This window comes from Hemitrygon akajei, chromosome 9 (genome assembly GCF_048418815.1).
Source record: "Hemitrygon akajei chromosome 9, sHemAka1.3, whole genome shotgun sequence".
Classification (NCBI taxonomy): Eukaryota; Metazoa; Chordata; class Chondrichthyes; order Myliobatiformes; family Dasyatidae; genus Hemitrygon; species Hemitrygon akajei.
Window position 1 is genome coordinate 140,804,387 of NC_133132.1, and position 18,131 is coordinate 140,822,517.

At 40.8% G+C, this 18,131-nt stretch overlaps 1 protein-coding gene across 3 annotated transcripts in view; it reads right to left on the minus strand.

Moving 5' to 3' along the window:
* Positions 1 to 13,120, minus strand: part of LOC140733586 (uridine-cytidine kinase-like 1) — an 85,109-nt gene extending 71,989 nt beyond the window's left edge. For all 3 annotated transcript variants that reach the window (XM_073057130.1, XM_073057128.1, XM_073057129.1), the window contains exons 1-4: positions 13,021 to 13,120; positions 4,528 to 4,727; positions 2,997 to 3,103; positions 1,416 to 1,586 (exon numbers count right to left, since the gene is read on the minus strand). In XM_073057130.1, the coding sequence (XP_072913231.1) occupies positions 1,416 to 1,586; positions 2,997 to 3,103; positions 4,528 to 4,727; positions 13,021 to 13,091 (549 nt within the window). In that variant the 5' untranslated portion in view covers positions 13,092 to 13,120. The remainder of the gene's footprint in view (positions 1 to 1,415; positions 1,587 to 2,996; positions 3,104 to 4,527; positions 4,728 to 13,020) is intronic.
* Between the last annotated feature and the right edge of the window lie 5,011 nt (positions 13,121 to 18,131).

Sequence of the window (18,131 nt, forward strand, 5' to 3'; positions counted from 1 at the left end):
CAAGGCTGGAGGCCTGGAGGCAGCCTGTATTGGGTTTGTGTGTACGTGTGTTCATGCATGCGTGTGAGAGAGAGAGAGAGAGAGAGGGTGGGGGGGGGGGAAACAAACAGGCTTGTTTTGCTGCTGCTGTTCTTGCTTGTGTTGTTCTGCTGAACATTGTAGGTAAGCTATTTTGGCTTCAGAAGCGAGTTTATAAATCTGACAGGAGCAAAGGATATTGGGAATGGTGTGGGTAGAGTGCTGCAGGAGGGGTGTAGGACAGGTGGCAGAGAAGGAGTGCCACAGGTAGGGGTGAGGAAGGAGCGGGTGCAGACACACCCAGTCCTTTCTTTACTTTTCCAATATTTTTATTAATTTACATATAATAGAGTACAAGAAAAAAATATCAATACATTATACTAAATGGTACATAAAAACTTCTTACCCTATTTTCATACAGATTAATTTGTAACATTGAGATATAATAATTTTATTATATAAAAAAATCTAACCCACGACCAAGACCGAAGCTGATTAGTAAAGAAAAAAAAGTTTAAAAAATTATTAGTCATCATCTGTGCTTTAACAGCAAATCAAAGGTTTTGAAAATAATTCAGAAAAGGTCCCCACAATGTTTGAAAGTCTTGACCAGATTCAGAGATTGAACATTAAATTTAAACATGACATGACATGACATAACCATTGGCCGTGAGTTTGGGGGGGGGGGGCGCATCTTTCCATTTAAGCAAGAGCGTCCTTCTGGCCATAAGAGAAATAAAAGCCAAAATGTGCAAGTCAGATGACTCCAAAATAATATCCTTTCCTCCAACAATACCAAATAAAGCTGTCAAAGGATTAGGCTTAAAGTTTACTTTGAAAAGTATCGAGAAAGTTTGAAATATTTCTTTCCAATATTTTCCAAGACTCAGACGTGACCAAAACATATGAACGAGTGAAGCTTCTCCATTACACTCAGTCCTGAATCATCAGGCAAGGTCATTTAATTTCAAACAATTGGTTTAATGATTATTGCAGAATGTCTCTTTGGTGCTTCCTGCTCCCTCACCTCTCCCTTCCCCTTTTTGCAACCATGATTCTCATCTCCCTGCCCACAATAGAGACCCAAAACAGAATCAGACTTACAGTACAGTATCATATACAGTAACAGAATAATGAAATGTTTTTTTTTGCAGAAGCAGTACAGTGCAATAAATAAAATTACTACAGTACTGCGCAAAAGTCTTAAGACACCCTAGCTATATACATGTACCTAAGAACGTGTACATGTACATATAATAAATAAATGAACTTGAATAGGTCGGGACATGGAACTGTGGCTAAGATCAATCCAGCTGTTATCGTATTCAATGGTGTACAGCTATTCCTGCTCAGTTCATATGTCTTTACAAAAAAAAAGGCAAAATTCTTAAGCCTACCCAATCCTTCCGTCGACTGTGTGTGGTGAAATCATAAACTGGAACCTTCACACTTTTCCCTTTCTTCAGCTTCCTCAATGTATGTATGATTAGGTCAAAATCAAAGGCATCAGGATGGTCAAAATTGTATTCATTTTTGGCAGCTAGTTCTTGTTCCTCCTTGTTTAAGACCTGTCAATGGGAAGAAAATAATTAAGCTAATTCCATACAAATTTTAAGATGATAGTTTTAGCCCTTATCTTCACAGAACAACAAGCCATAGACAATATGGCACACTGCAAGGAAGTTTTTTTTTCAAATTATTTAAAGCCATTATTGCTCCAAGAGTTTCAGAAAAACAATAAGCGTCAGAAACACAGATACTGATATGAAGATAATATAGTTGGACAAATAAGTATTATAACAATAAAGTGCCAGAAATCACAGCAACATAATACAAGTGCTTGCCAGAAGTGACAATTTTAACCTTACTGTAGTAATTAATTCAGCAACAAAGATCTTGGAATCTGGTAATTGCAAATCATACAAATTAAACATTGGTATTAGAGTGCAGATAATGGAGCAAGTAAAAGTAAGCTGATTCAGAAATGCTATAGCTTTACAGTGAAAAAAAAAGCTGATGTAAAGCGGAACTGCAGCAGTCCAAACACAAGTCCAGAAGAGGGCTTTTAGAAAAAAATCATGTAAATGATCAGCTTACTTGTGAAAATAAAAGCACACTGGTGCGAGATTGGATTAGAATACAAATAGAAAATGGGCCACCAATAATAAAATGTTTTAATTTTTAAGATATTGAGTGTATAGCACGCTTGGTCACCACACCACTAAGAACAATCAAATTGGTAACTGATCTGAGATCTCAATCAAAATTAATGCAAGATTAGGAAGGGTATTTAGTTATAGAAAACTTTAATGTTATCTTACAGAAGAATATAAAAGTATAAGTAGTAGAAGCCCCAGAGTTCTTGGCCTCTTGTAACATTCAATATTACCATGATGGATTCAAACTTGAATTCAGTTCCATTTCCCTATAGCTCTCCATAATTTTTAACATGCCTACAAGATTTATCTGTATCACACTCGACGGCTTTCTATGGTTTTGAATACGCTTATAAATTCTTTCATATATAGGCAACCCTACGTAATAAGCTTCAAAACTTTAAATCCTCTGAATTGTTTATTCTGATGACAAATTCAAAACTTTTTGAAAATGAACAAACAGGAAATTCAGATTCATATTTCAAGCACAATGACAAAGAGAGTGGATTAATCTGCTATGTAAAGCAAGAAGAATAAAAAGTTTTGGAGAAAATATACAGTGGAAGAAAAAGAAATGCATGTGGAGGCAGCCCAATTTGAAATCAATGTAAAATGACATTTACTCGATAATAATCCATTTCTTATCTTGTTAAAACCTTCTTGTAACTATGCAAAAATGAAATGAAGCAGCATCAAATAGCAATACACAAATGGAACAGCTTCAACTAATCATTAACAGTTCCATAAAATACCTACAAATTTTCATACTAATATACCACACAATACCCTTAAAATAACCCACTGCAAATAAAACCATTTTACCTTATAAAAGGAATCCATAGAAAGTAGAACCACCCAAGGAACATCCAAAGCCTCAATGATCTTGTTAGCCACAGTAGTTTTGCCAGAAGAACTTCCTCCACACAAACCTACAAAAATAAATGCACATTTTGGAGTTTAATAGTGGATGGGAAGGATGCAATACCTATCCTTAACAGCAAATTCATAAATTAATTACAATGGTGCTCATTTGGAAATTGTCCCAAAATATTTTATATTGTTTTTCAAATTCAAATTTTAAAAATATCTTAAATCCAGTAGCTCCATCAGGTCAAAAGAATGCAAAATTTATTTTGCCCAGCCTGAAGTAATCAATTTTGTTTTGTCATTCTTACAACCCTGAAAGTAGGAATCATTTGGAGGATTAGTTTTGCCAAACTTTCGCATTTATAGGAAGGGCTTTACTTAATTCAATCTTCAAAAAGAATCATCCTCTTCCTGTTAAAGAGAATAAAAGAAATCTATCCAGAATTCTGATTTCGAAGCTATAATTCAAAATCAGAATAAAGATTAGATTAGTTTTATTTGTCACATGTACATCGAAACAAGCAGTGAAAAGAGTTGTTTGCTTCAAAACAGTGAGGATTATGCTGGGCTGCCTGCAAATATTGCCATGCTGCCGGTGCCAAAGTAGCATGCCCACAACTCACTAACCCCAACTGTTTTTGGAATGTAGGCATAAACAGATCACCCAGAAAAGATGCTGTGCAAGAGAAACACTCAGGATAAAATTATAAGTTTAAAAGGAATAACTAATTAATTGGGTAAAATACAAGTAATAGAACTGACACTGAATTATGCAACTTATTTCTTGGCTTCAGATATATAAATAGGCTGGAAATAATAACAGCACTGACCCAATTAGCAAAATAAAAGATTAAGTTTCATATAGAGATTTGAGCCCATTGAATTTAGACCTAAAAGAGAGTGACTATTTTCTAACTGGCAAGAACCAGAACTGTGAAGAAGCACAATTTAAGTTTCCTTGGACAGAAATGACTAAAGGTTAATGGGAAGGTACAAATATAATTTAAAAGTCTAATGGAATGTCAGCCTCCACTTCGATGAAATACAAAGGAATGGTACTTAAACTGAAATTGAGTAAAGTCTGGCTAACCACATTTGGTTTATTATACTTTCCTTCACAACAGGGATACAGTACGTTGGTCCTGGAAAGTGCACAGCAGATTTACCCAAATAACAATAAAAAGTGAAGACAAATTGATTTTCTCCGAAGAGGGAAGATCAGAACTAAGGGGTGTAACCTTTTAAACAGAAAGTTAAAGCTGACATTCCATTAGACCCTTAAATTGTATTTATACCTTGGAAAATTTGTACAATGGAAAATTTCAAACATGAATTAATTAGAATACAGAACAAAGTGGACTAATAGATATAATTAACCTTGCAAAGCAGTCTATCCTTATGTTCTCCAGCACTGTAGGAGACAACTGTAGGTTTTAATAAGCATTACTGTTATTAGGAAAGTTGTTTAAAAAAAAGTATCATTCACCAATGACAAAGGCTTCTTTAAATGGAGTTCCTGATTCCGTGTACCAGGGAGGTCGCCCTGCAGTGTAGATGGTTCGCTTGCTAGTTCTCAGAAGTGGGGGTTCAGACTTGCTTTGACTAGTTGTTCGCTTCCGTGGAGAAAGAGATGGAGTTAACGGTAGTCGGGAAAACAAACCATCCAAGGAATCCTCACCGCTGCCACTAGGATAGAATACACACACTAAGGCACATGCTTTCTCCTTAAAATATTTACTACCCCCATTTATTTTTTATTGTGTTCATATGAGTAATGTAAGCCAAGCAGCCTTTCATGCCTGCCCTACATTCAGTAAGATCACGACTGATCTTTTACCTCACTCCCACTTTACTAAATTATCTAATTATTCCAAGGTATTCAATTTACAGTAGAAAGGATAACATCAAAGTTAAGGTATGTCGCATTCGGAATTTTTCCAGTTAGCAGACGACTTCCTCCCACGCCATTGTGACGTAGTGGGAAGTCGCGTACGAGGCAAGTTACAGCAGTGGTTTGCCATTGACTTCTGCCTGGTGAGTTTTTTTTCCTCCCCAGAGAGATCACCAGCTCTTAACTTAGCATGGATGAAAAGCGTGTAGGGAAGCCGGCTGGATTCGAACTCGGGACCTCCCGCCCCACAGTCCAGCGCTGATGGCACTACGCCTCCAGCCAGGTAAAAGTAAACAAAAGAGACTGCAGACTCTGGCAACCTGAAAGAAAAACAGTAAGTACAAGGAACATCCAGTGGGTCGGGCAACATCTGTGGAGAGAGAAGCAGTTAATGTTTCAGGTCAATAATCCTACTGAATAATCATGAAATTAAGGTCAAATTCTGCATGTGCTAAATATTATGATAAAAAAAATCAAGCCTTTGGCACTGTTTCTTCATTGAAATTTGATAGGAAATACTACTGAGTCCTGTCTCTGGCTTTTAAATAGCAGATGTAGATCTAGACATTTCTAAATTCTGAAAAAGACAATTTGCCACAAAGGTATCCAAAATATCCTGGACTATACAAAAACAAATCTAGATACAACTCTGAAGCTGCACTTTCTCCTAGGCAGTTCTACTATCCCAAGTTCAAAGTAAGAGTGCCAAGTTGCAGCAAATTTTTAAAAATTGACTTCTATTCAGTCATCTCGTTTCCCAACATTGACCTTTGACCTGTATTATGAATTATGTTTGTCTATGCAAATTTTAAAATGTAATGATATTTAATGGAGCCAGTGATCATTAATGGAGAATGTGTGGAGCAGGTTAAGACCTACAAGTATCTGGGAGTACAGTTAGACGAGAAGCTAGACTGGACTGCCAACACAGATGCCTTGTGCAGGAAGGCACAGAGTCGACTGTACTTCCTTAGAAGGTTGGTGTCATTCAATGTCTGTAGTGAGATGCTGAAGATGTTCTATAGGTCAGTTGTGGAGAGCGCCCTCTTCTTTGTGGTGGCGTGTTGGGGAGGAAGCATTAAGAAGAGGGACGCCTCACGTCTTAATAAGCTGGTAAAGAAGGCGGGCTCTGTCGTGGGCAAAGTACTGGAGAGTTTAACATCGGTAGCTGAGCGAAGGGCGCTGAGTAGGCTACGGTCAATTATGGAAAACTCTGAACATCCTCTACATAGCACCATCCAGAGACAGAGAAGCAGTTTCAGCGACAGGTTACTATCGATGCAATGCTCCTCAGACAGGATGAAGAGGTCAATACTCCCCAATGCCATTAGGCTTTACAATTCAACCGCCAGGACTTAAGAACTTTTTAAAAGCTATTATTAATGCTTTTTGAGATAGTGATTTAGATGCATATCATATTTTTTACTGAGTTAAGTATTGTATGTAATTAGTTTTGCTACAACAAGTGTATGGGACATCGGAAAAAAAAGTTGAATTTCCCCATGGGGATGAATAAAGTATCTATCTATCTATCTATCTATCTTAATAGCCAGCCTCCCCTATTGACTCCCTCTACATTTTCTGCTGCCACGGGACAGCAGGCAACACAATCAAAGACTCCTTCCTATTCTGGTCATACTCTCCTCTTCCACCTCTCCTAGGTAATGATACAAAGCTTGAGTGCATCTAGCACAATGCTCAAGGACAGCATTCTTCCTCCTGCTGTTTTCAGGCTTTTCAAAAGGACTTTGCATATGCCAAAAGGCAAACTTTTGATCTCCCAATCTACCACATCAAGGCTCTACAACTTTCTTTGTAATTGTAATACTATATTTTGCATTCTGTTTTCCTTCTTTCTACCTTAATGTATTTATGTATGGCATGATCTGTCTGGATGGCACATGATATTTTCACTGTATTTCAGATCATCTGATGATAATAAAACAATTCAATTTTTTTCTGATAACATTTCATGTGCTATCTGGAACCATTGTTGCAAAACTATTGACAGAAATGCAATTGCCCTAAAATTTAAATGTATAATATATTCCAATTTGGAAAATGCCATCTCATTTGGATCCAAGAATTGTACCGCAATATAGCTTTTATAAGAATTAAGTTAGTCTCATCATTTTTATAACTATTAACTTAATATTCAGTAACGACTTATAAAAATGTTATTGCAATACAGCAAATTAAAGCTTCTGCATTCATTGAGATGTAGGAGCTTTCACGTGGCTCTAAATAAATTAAGCTACTAAACTACTTTAGTGATGTTTCCACAGAAAATTATTTTGACAAGCTTATATAAATAGCATACAAATATAAAATTACCTTGCAAGTTTAAATCAAGTTGATGGACATTAGAACAAAATCCACCAGCAGCTGATTTAGTCATGGCAAATTCGTCTCCTCCCAGCAACAGATTGTTTTATCCGCCACAGACAAAGAATCAAGGAAGCACTAAATCTCTGTCTGCAAGTTTGTCATTGCAACTGCTAACAAAGATAGAAATCTAAGTCAATTATTAGCATTGACAAGAAAATCCTGAAAGTGGGATCACTGACTAAAGATCCCAAGTAGAAATAGGATGTCACCAGAGAGCAAGAGTTGGGAAGGTAGAGCTAGCAAGCAAGCTTGAGATTTACCACTAACATTGCATTCAGAGCTTTGTGGTCAACCATCAATTCATGCTCCAATGCAATTCACAAAGTACATTCCAGATAAATATGCTTTTAACAGAAACAAAACTACTAGATTCGCTAAAATGGAATGGAAATGGGATGGGGAATGCTGCTTTCACTCATAAGTGCGCCAGTTTCCACACATCTGCCTTTGCCCTTACCCAATACTGTCCGATCAGGGTTAGAGTTCCCCTTGTCCTCACCTACCACTCCAAGAGCCTCCGTATCCAGCACATCATTCTCTGTAACTTCTATCATCTCCAATGGGATCCTACCACGAGGTACATCTTCGCTCCCTACCCTGGTTTTCATAGGAATCACTCTCTACATGACTCCGATGTCCACTCATCCTTCCTCACTGATTTCTCTCCTGGCACTTATCCCTGTAAGCATGACAAGTGCTACACCTCCTCCCTCGCCACCATTCAGGGCCCCAAACAGGTGATCCTTCACCTGCAAGTCTGTTGGGGTAATCTACTGTATGTGGTGCACCCTGGTGTGGCCTTCTCTATATTAGTGAAATCCAATGCAGATGCAGAGCCTGCTTTGTTGAGCATCTATGCTCCCATCCATTGCAACTGCCAAGATCTCCTGGTGCCACCCATTTCAATTCAACTTCCCATTCCCATACAGAAATGTTTGTCCATGACCTCATCTACTGTCATAATGAAGCCAAATTCAGGTTGGAGGAACAATACCTCATATTGTCTGGATAGCCTCCAACCTGGTAGCATGTGCACTGACTTCTCTAACTTCTAGTAATCAATCCCCTCTAGTTTCCCCCGACCTTCTCTATATTTTCATCCCAATTCTGATTCTCCTCTCACCACTTCTCTTCTCCTCCCTTGCCACATACCTATCACTTGCTTCTAGTTTCCTTTCTCCCATTGTCCACTGTCCTCTGCTATTAGATTCCTCCTTCTTCAGCCCCATACCTCTTCCAACTATCCCTCAGCTTCTCACCTAGTCTCACCCATCACTTGTCTACTCCTCCCCACACCCCCACTTTTTTATTCTGGCTTCTGCCCCCTTCCTTCCAGTCCTGAAGAGTACTGGACTGAAACATTAACTGCTCACTTGCCTCCACTGATGCTGCCTGACCTGCTGAGTTCCTCCAGTATCTCATGTGTGTTGTTAAAAATTGGCGGCATGTATTATTCTTGTTCGTGAATGGAAAATAGTTGTGGTTATTGTAGTCTAATACATGTCTTCAGCATGGCACCCTTAGGCCAAATATCAATTTACTGTATGTTTCAGAAGACAGAATGTAGCTTGTGGATGTAATTTTGAGTTCCATTTCCAGCTCTTCAGATAACAGAACAAGATCTGGTCAACAATCAAACCAATGGGTCTTCAACCTCCACACTTGGAAAAAAAATGAATAAGCTAGAGCAGATCCCAAATTTGGTTGACAACAGCAAGATTTATAAACAAGACCCAAAGTTCATTATCAGCAGATATGTAGCCAGTATTAACAGACCTACCTGTTGAGTACAAATGACATTTAGAGTGATGCAAATTGGATTAGATACCAACAGGGACAAGATCTCATCTCAGATTGATCAATAAGTACTAACTATATATTGGTATATTTATCAATAATATGCTTTTCTACGATATATGACCTTATAATTCCATGATATAGGTCTATGCTACTTTCCTGCGATGGCGCTCCATTGAAATGTGCTCAATGGTGGGGAGGGCTTTACCCGCGATGGACTGAGTCACATCCACTACTTTTTGTAGGATTTTCCATTCAAGGGCATCGGTCCTTTTCAGGCTGTGATGCAACCAGTCACCCTGCCTTGGCCACTGGTATGATTGTCGCCATTTTGAAGGAGGTGGAATCCTCCAACTGCAGCAACAAGAGATTGAAGATGTCCTTGAATATTCCAGCCAGCTGATTGACTAAGGTTTTCTTTGGCCTCCCAGGTACACCATCAGCACCTGGTGCCTTACAAGGGTTCACCCTAATGAAAGATGTTACATTGGCTGAAACAGAGATCACAAGATCACCAGAAGCTGAAAGGATTTCCTCAGGTGCAGCTTTATTCTCCCCTTCAGAGTGAACATAAAAAAGTGTTCAGCCTATCTGCGAGTAAAACATCACAGCCATTCATGTTAGGTTCCACCTTGTAGGAAGTAACACCTGCAATGCTTTAATGCTAGAGAGAAAAGTAGAAACTGGAGCATTTACAGGAATTCAGAAGAGGGACTGCAGTTCAAAGGACTGTTTTCCATTGAAAGGCGCAAAATTCCAACAAATAAATTGGATCCCTGGAGCAAAAACGTCCCTTTGGAAGCTCATGGTACAACAATTTGGTCATTCAAAGACATGTTTGAATTTGTTGGAAAGATACTTGAGGCTTAAATATTTATTTCCACATCAGAATTTTGTACGCTGTTTTACCTATGCAACTCAAATTTGCTAAAAGTCCATTTTTTCCATACCTCACAAATTCTAATATAACAATTTACAAGTTAAAGCATAAGGGAAGGAATATTTCAATTAAGAGCAGAATTAAGTAAAATGTTTTCAAGGAATCAGTTGTTCATTTCAAATGTGCTGAGGGAGGGAATAGGGATCAAATATGAATCATTTAGACTAGTGGTTACCAACCTTTTTAAGCCCAAGATCCCCTACCTCGGCTTTAGTTCAAGGCAAGATCAACCCCAGATCAATTAGGTACACACATGCGCACCAGGGCAGAAAAGACTGGAAGTAAAACCCTGCAACCCAGAAGTAGAAATAATGTATGAACACCAGGGGTACCCACCCTTTTATGCACTGCAGACCAGTTTAATATTGAGAATATTCTTGCGGTCCGGCCGACTGGGGGGGGCGGGGGGGGTGGTGTTAAACACGACAGGAATACAGTGATAATCGAAGCAGGTTCCTTATGTCCAGTCTATTCAGCAATTTAGTTTTCTCGGCTCTCGGCACTTAGCTTCTGTCCCGCGCTGAACACGTTTTTTCCACTCACAATACTCAACGCGTTTGTATTTAAGTGCAGGGCGCTTGGACTCAAGGTACCGAAGCAGGTTTGAGTGCTTCATTGCCTCGGACAGCCACCTGGCCCGAATTCTAGCCTCCCGTCCGCCCACCACCAGATGCCTTGGCCAGGTGCGGTTAGTCGTGGGTGGGGTTAGAGGAGAAGGTCAGGGCCAGAGGTCCCCGTACTGGGACCGCGGCAGTCGCAGTCCGGAGTGAGCGAGCGACCAAGCGAGGAGTGCGACAGGGCGCAAGCACGCCCCCTACCCCTTGTAGGTTCTATCGGCTGACAAAAGTTTGTTTCAGTAGATCACAGCAAGGTAGCTGCTCTGATACTTATGAAGCGCTGAGCCCGAATTAGGTCGACTGCGAATATTTTAACACCGGGTTCCCCACAAACATTCGGTTTGTTAAACAGGTTTAGAGGCAGCGCTCCAGGACAGTAGCGACGGCATTTCCCGCCGGTCGCCCGAGGCCAAACCAGTGACCTCTGGTGTGAGGGTGTCACTGCGGTTAGGCAACTGATGACCTCACGTGTGTTCAAGTTCAACAGTGAGCTGACAGGGAATGAGGAAAGGTGCAGTTGACTCATATTGTTTCCTCCCGGCCCGGTGGTTGGGGACCACTGAATTACACTGTGTAGTGCGGGGGAGCTACACACGTGCGCACTGAGCAGAAAGAACGGAACTAAAACCCCATAACTCGGAAACAATCTCTCAACAGTATTTGTGTATTTATTTTTCTTTTTTTTCGGGATCTACTGGGAAAGTCTCAAAGATCGACAGGTTGGCGACCACTAATTTAGACCAAGAGAACAGCAAAAGATATTCAGCAGAAATTTGGACTTTTTGGAAGCTTTAACTTGAGAGGCCAACAAGAAGAAAATACTGAAAAAAAAGTTTAAGGAAGCAAAAACATGGATAAGAGTATCGGCAGTGAAAGGCAAATCTTTCCCCACAGCCTGTAAACTTCTCCATGCACTTTCAAATACTTGAAACAGTTCTTTTTCATTCAGAACAAACATTTCAATTAAAAAGTCAACTGCATCTTTTTCACAAAACACCTTAAATCCAAATATTCTGGTTACTGATTCTCCACTGATGGAAACATTAACACCATACAAATGCCAGACAACAATCACCACCAACAGAACAGAACTCTCTTTATATTCAGTGGCTTTATTACTTTGTGGACACCATCCATGAGGAACTCAATTGGACCAACCAGATAAATGCTACAAGAACAGGGCACAGACTGGGCATCCAGTAACAAATGATGCACCTCCTGACATGCCTTCCATCATCTCTGCAAGGCAGCAGTCAGGTGCATAATAGAATACTCTCCACTTTCCTGGACAAAAACATCTCCAACAATACTCAAGAAGCCTAACATCATCCAGGACAAATCAGCCTACATGACAGGCAGCCCTTCACCATCAGAAACATTCATTCCTTCCATTTCAATGACTACATTGTCTACCATCTGCAAAATGCAGAGTGCGCATACTCCAATACAACACTCCAAAACAAAGGATGAATGCAGCAGGCATTCTCCCTTTCTTTACCCAAATCCAGGCCACCCCAACCAAGCCACTGTGGAAATCCCCTCATCTAAACATTTCAGATATTCAAAAAGGTAGTCCCCGAGCAATTATGGATGGACATAACTGCTGGCTTTGCCACTGATTTCCAAATCTATAGCATGACCATGTGGAAACTGACTGCAGATTTTTTTTGTGAATGTGGTTCCAACATTTGGAATCCACCAACCTTCCAACAGGGAAGGCATCAATCAATCTGTCAACTGAAAGGATTCAAGGAGTGTCAGAATAGTTGCCTGTTTATGTAGGGAATACTTTAACTTTAGTTAATTTAGTACTGATTCGCAGTAACAAATGTTTATCTTTTTTTTTCTTTCAGTTTAAAACATCGTGCGGCTATTTCCGGCAACGCGGCTTCATGTCAAATTCATTATTTGTGCAAAAAACTTTGCAATATTTTATTGCGATAATTGGTCTTTTTCAATAGCAACATACACTCCTGGCTGATTTATTCATGATAACTAATGCAACTCCTTGTAACTCACATTTACGTCTACAATAACGGACTTAATTTTAGGTTATCTGAAGTATTGTTTAGCTTGCCACAGGCTCGGAGAATGAAGTAAATGTGAAGTGAGTTAGGCAATATGTGGAAAGGCCTACGATGATGCTCAGCTCACTCGCTAATTTGCCAGTACTTCACGCGCACCGGGAAGAACCGCGGCCTCGTTCCCGGGCTGCCCCATGGCAACCGGGTAACCCATGTTAAATGCCCCAGGCCTGCTCCTCTCCGCCACGCGCAACGTTCCCGAAACCAGCGAATTTCCAGCACCGACCACTCTAGGAAGTCCCCCGTGTCGTTTCGGTCGTACCTGTCTGACCTGGAGATGACCCTTTCCTGATCCTCTGCCACCGGCGCGATCTGATCCACGGTCCCGGCCATTGCTCCTTCGGCGGTGACTGGAGGCGCGCGTGAAGTGGATGACGCGAGGACGCACGTCATTTCGGCGCGAACGCTAAGTGGAGTTGTAGTTCTTGAGTTCAGCCCCGGGATGGACTGTGCTGGTAATCTTTCAATTACAGAAAGAGTTTAACACCGAAGGGTTATTGTGTCCCGGGATGGACTGTGCTGGTAATCTTTGAATCACAGAAATAGTTTAACACCGAAGGGTTATTCAGCCTATAAAGTCATTGTCAAGTCTCTGCAAGATCTATCTAGTTAGGCTCCCTCCCCATAACCCATGCAATATTTTATGCCTTTTTTTTCCAATTGGATTTTGGATATTATTAACCATTATGAAATTAGATACCAATACTACTTTCGGCTTTTTGCCAATCGTTCAGTTTCCTCTGAATTCGACTCTTTTGAAAGGGACAACCATTTTTCTTTATCTAGTTCTGGAATCTTTATCATTACAAACACCTTTCCCAGATCCCCTTTTAATTTTCTGTGCTGTAAATTGAGTAACCCATTCTTTCCAAACATTCTGGGAAATCTTGGGCAGCTTCCCTTAAGGCTTCACTGTCTTTGATATTACATTTCAATTTTTTAAAAAAAGATAGGCAAGTATTTAGCTATGTTGAAACATTCTCCCAGGAATGAAATATTTGAAATCAGTATTCCTGCATGAATATTACCTGACAACTTTGGTCGTGACTCTGTGGCCACAATGACATTTCAATGGTTCATAGCCAGACCCACTATGAAACACACATTACTCTTTTAGTTCTCCTAAAAGACCAGCCATTCCCTGTTCAATTTACCTCCACAGCTACTCCATGGCACCAGGCACTGCTTCTTTCCCACTTCATAGATTCTTTGCATACAGATGTAATTTTTCAATTTAATACTCGCCTTTTATTACCCACAAATCAGTCACTTCGACATTGAGGAGCCCAATCACAGTATGTGACCATTTTGCCATTATTAGCTTTCATGGTGTTGATTCTGGCTTTGTTTCTCTGAAGTAGATAGGATGTTACCTCACAGGGTATCTCTAGAAGACAAGTATGCATTAGTCATGCAAAGACTGTATAGCTGGCAGTATTCATGTTGTTAAATGTCAGATTGTAGTGCAGTTTCATAAAAACCTATAAAAAAGCTTCTTCCCATAAATTCTTTTTGGCATGAGCACTTTGGATAATTTTCTGAATAAGTAGGAGCTAATGAGGTGTTAGCACAACAGTTTTGCATCTGGAATAGTCACTGATGTTGGCACTATGTAGAAATGTAAACAATTCAAGAACAAAGAAAGGCAGATTGTCGTGGATACAGACACTACAGGTATTCAGAGACTAGAGAAGAGAGGGAGTTATCCTGTCAAAGAAAGAGGAATAGAATATAAAAGCAAGGAAATAATGCTGAGCCTTTATAAGACACTGGTCAGGCTGCACTTGGAGTATGGTCAACAGTTTTGGGCCCCATATCTCAGAAAGGATGTGTTGTCATTAGAGAGACTCTAGAGGAGATTCACAAGGATGATTCTGGGAATGAGTGGGTTAAAATATGAGAAGTGTTTGGCAACTTTGGGCCTGTACTCACTGGAATTTATAAAAATGTGGGGGGATCTCATTTAAACCTACCGAATGTTGAAAGGACTAGATAGGGTGGATATAGATAAGATGTTTCCTATGATGGGGGTATCAAGAACTAGAGGGCACAGCCTCAAAGTTGAGGGGTGACCCTTTAGAATAGGTGGATTTTTTTTAGCCAGAGCGTAGTAAATCTGTGGAATGCTCTGCCACAGACTACAGTGAAGGCCAAGTCCGTGTGTATATTTAAGGTGGAAGTTGATCATTTTCTGATTGGTCAGGGCATCAAAGGATATGGCGAGAAAGCAGGAGTATGGGGTTGATTGGGATCAGGGATCAGCCAGGATGGAATGGCAGAGCAGACTCGATGGGCTTATGGTCTTATGGGTAGAACTAAGAAACAACAAGGGATATGATGGGATGATGGGATGAGCAGATATGTAGTGAGACTGCAGCTTGTAAACATATTAGGGTAGCGTTAGTGGGAGATTTTAACTTCCCTAATATTCACTGAGACAACCATAGTGTGAAAGACTTGGATGGAGTGTGAAACGGAGACACCTCTTTTTCCCTTATTAGGGTGAGAGAGAGCCAGTGGTGTATCGAATTACTGGGTGAACGAGTAGTATTTTTAAAGTCAGTGTCTTTATTGATACTTTGCTGAATGCTTGAGTGCTTGGTGGGGGGGGGTGCCAATGCTTTTTGCTGGTGGGGGAGAGGGGGGATCATTGCTTTGCTGCTGGAGGGGTGAGTTGGGGTTCTAACATTTAACTGCGGGCCAGTATAACATCAACATCTCCCTACAGACAATTAACATCAGTGAACCGCGGGGAGGCATGCTTAGCCCACTCCTCTATTCTCTCTAAACTCTTGGCTGTGTGGTTAGGCACAGCTCAAACACCATCTATGAACAGGTACATATGTACCATTGATGTAAAAATACCGTGTGCACTACACCACCTCCCTTCCTGAAGTCAATGGCCAGCTCCTTTGTTTTGTTGACATTGAGCAAAAGATAGTTTCCATGACGTCATGTCACCAGGTTCTCCGATTCATAATTTTTTGAGATTCGGCAGTCTACGGTGGTATCATCTGCAGATCTGTAGACAGAGTTAGAACAGAAACTGGACACTCAGTTGTGAGTGCATAAGGAATAGTGTAGGAAGGTGAGGATGCAGCCTTGTGGGGAACCAGTGTTGGTGTTGTTGCCTGTCCTTGCAGACTGCAGTCTGTTAATCAGGAAGGCCAGGATCCTGTTGCAAGGGGAGGTGTTGAGTCCCAAGAGAAAGAAATTGACGATAAGTTTGCTTAAATTTATAGTATTTAAGGTGGAGCAGTAGTCAATAAATAACAGTATAATGTAGGTGTCTTTACCATCTAAATGCTCCTGAGATGAATGTACGGCAAGAGAGATGGCGTCTTCCAGAAACCTATTGTGATGGCATAAGAACTGCAGTGGGTCAAGGTTGTTTGGGAGGCTGGAGTGTGCCATAAACAGCTTCTTGAAATACTTCATAATAGTAGCTATCAGAGCCACCAGGCAGTAGGCATTAAGGCATGTGACCTTGTTTCTCTTGGGTATCAGAATGATAGTGGTCTTCTTAAAGCAAGCAGGAACCTCAGATTGAAGCAGGGAGAGGTTAAAAATTCTGCAAATACTCCCACCATTTAATCTGCAGAAGATTCTAAGGACATTGGCAGGGGCATTATTTGGGCCAAATGTTTTCCATGAGTTCACTCTCTGGAAGTCTGCTCTGGTGTCTGCTGCAGTGACTGTGGGTTCAGGCACATTGGAGGCTATCGAGCTGGGTGATGACATACCAATTAACTTCCATTCAAAACGTGGATAAAATGTGCAGGGTCGTCAGGAAAAGGTGCACAGTACTGTTGTTGGTGACACTGCCTGACTTCGTTTTGTAGCCTGTGATAGCAACACATTCAGAATCTTGTCTGGGACTTTATTTTGGATTAGTATTGTCCCTTAACATTACTGAAGGTTTTATGGAAATTGTATCTTGATTTCTTGCATGGTTCAGGGTCACCTGATCTGAACACCACACCCTGGAGGGAAATTGGTTGGGAGTGGATCTCCTGGTTCATCCATCGTTTCCAGTTTGTGAAAACCTGGATTGACATCTTTAGTACACAGTCCTCTATACACTTAATCAAGTCCACAACATTGGTAACGTACTCATCTAAACTAGGTTAGTTTGCATAGGTATTGGATTGGATTCATAGTTGGTTTAGTGGTAGGAAGCAGAGGCTGCTAGTCATGGCTTGATTCTCAGACTGGAGGCCTGTGTCCAGAGGTGTGTGACAGGGCTTGGTGCTGGGACCTGTGATGGTGGTGGTAAATAATATAAATAATTTGGATGTACTTAGTAAATTTCCAGATGGTACTAAAATAGGTGTTGCAGATAGCATAGGAGGTTATGCAAAATTACAGAGGGATCTTGATCAGCTAGATATGTGGGCTCAGAATTATCAAATGACGTTCAATCCAGCTAAGTGCGAGGTATTGCAATTTGGGAGATCCAATCAGGGTCGGGCTTACACAATGAATGGTCGTACCGGGGAGTGTTCTGACCTTAGATCAGACGACCCCAATAGGTGGACCAGGGGCCAGGTCCGGACCGCGAGAACCATATGTCTGGACCGCGCTGACCCATTGGCACTTACGTGAACAAACCTGTCATGACATGTAAATAAAGCGCGTTGCTCTAATTTATTTTAACCTCATCCCGCACCGTACACTTGACCTACGTCCCCGTAGAGCGCGTGACCTTCACTGGCTGAGCAAAAGCCGTGTGTTGGAGAGGGTGTGTGACCTGCGCGATGAGCTTGTGTCATTTTTATCCAGCCTGCAGAGCCAAAAAGCCCAAGGATTTAAGAGGTTTTTAAGTGACAACAAGATGATGGCGCATGTTCTCCTTTTGTGTGACATCATGTCTCATCTAAATCAACTTAATCTGCAATTACAAGGCAACAACCACACCGTTGCAGACACGTACGAGGCAACTGAAGCTTTCCGGTCAAAGCTGAACCTTTTGGAGAGAGACATTCACGGGAGAAAGTTGCACTTTCCACGTCTATGGGAGCATTGCGAGAAGAACGAGATGTGGGAGGATCCAGTGATGAAGGATTTCGTGACGAGCCTGGCAGAAAACTTCAGGGAACAATTTGAAAACTCCCCTAAACTCTCAGGTGACATCCTCCTCTTCCTGAGACAGCCGTTCTCCGTTTTTTTTCTTGTGTGACCCACACAGGCTTTGAGAATCCCAGGCCTAAATTATTACTACTACCATTACTACTACTACTACTACTAATAATAATAATAATGGTAATAGCAGCAACAACAACATCTGCCCATAAAACAACTTACTGGTGCAATGAAAAAAAAACCCTGGACGTTTTGGCCCTTGGCTTGGCATGCTTGACGTAATTTGGCCCT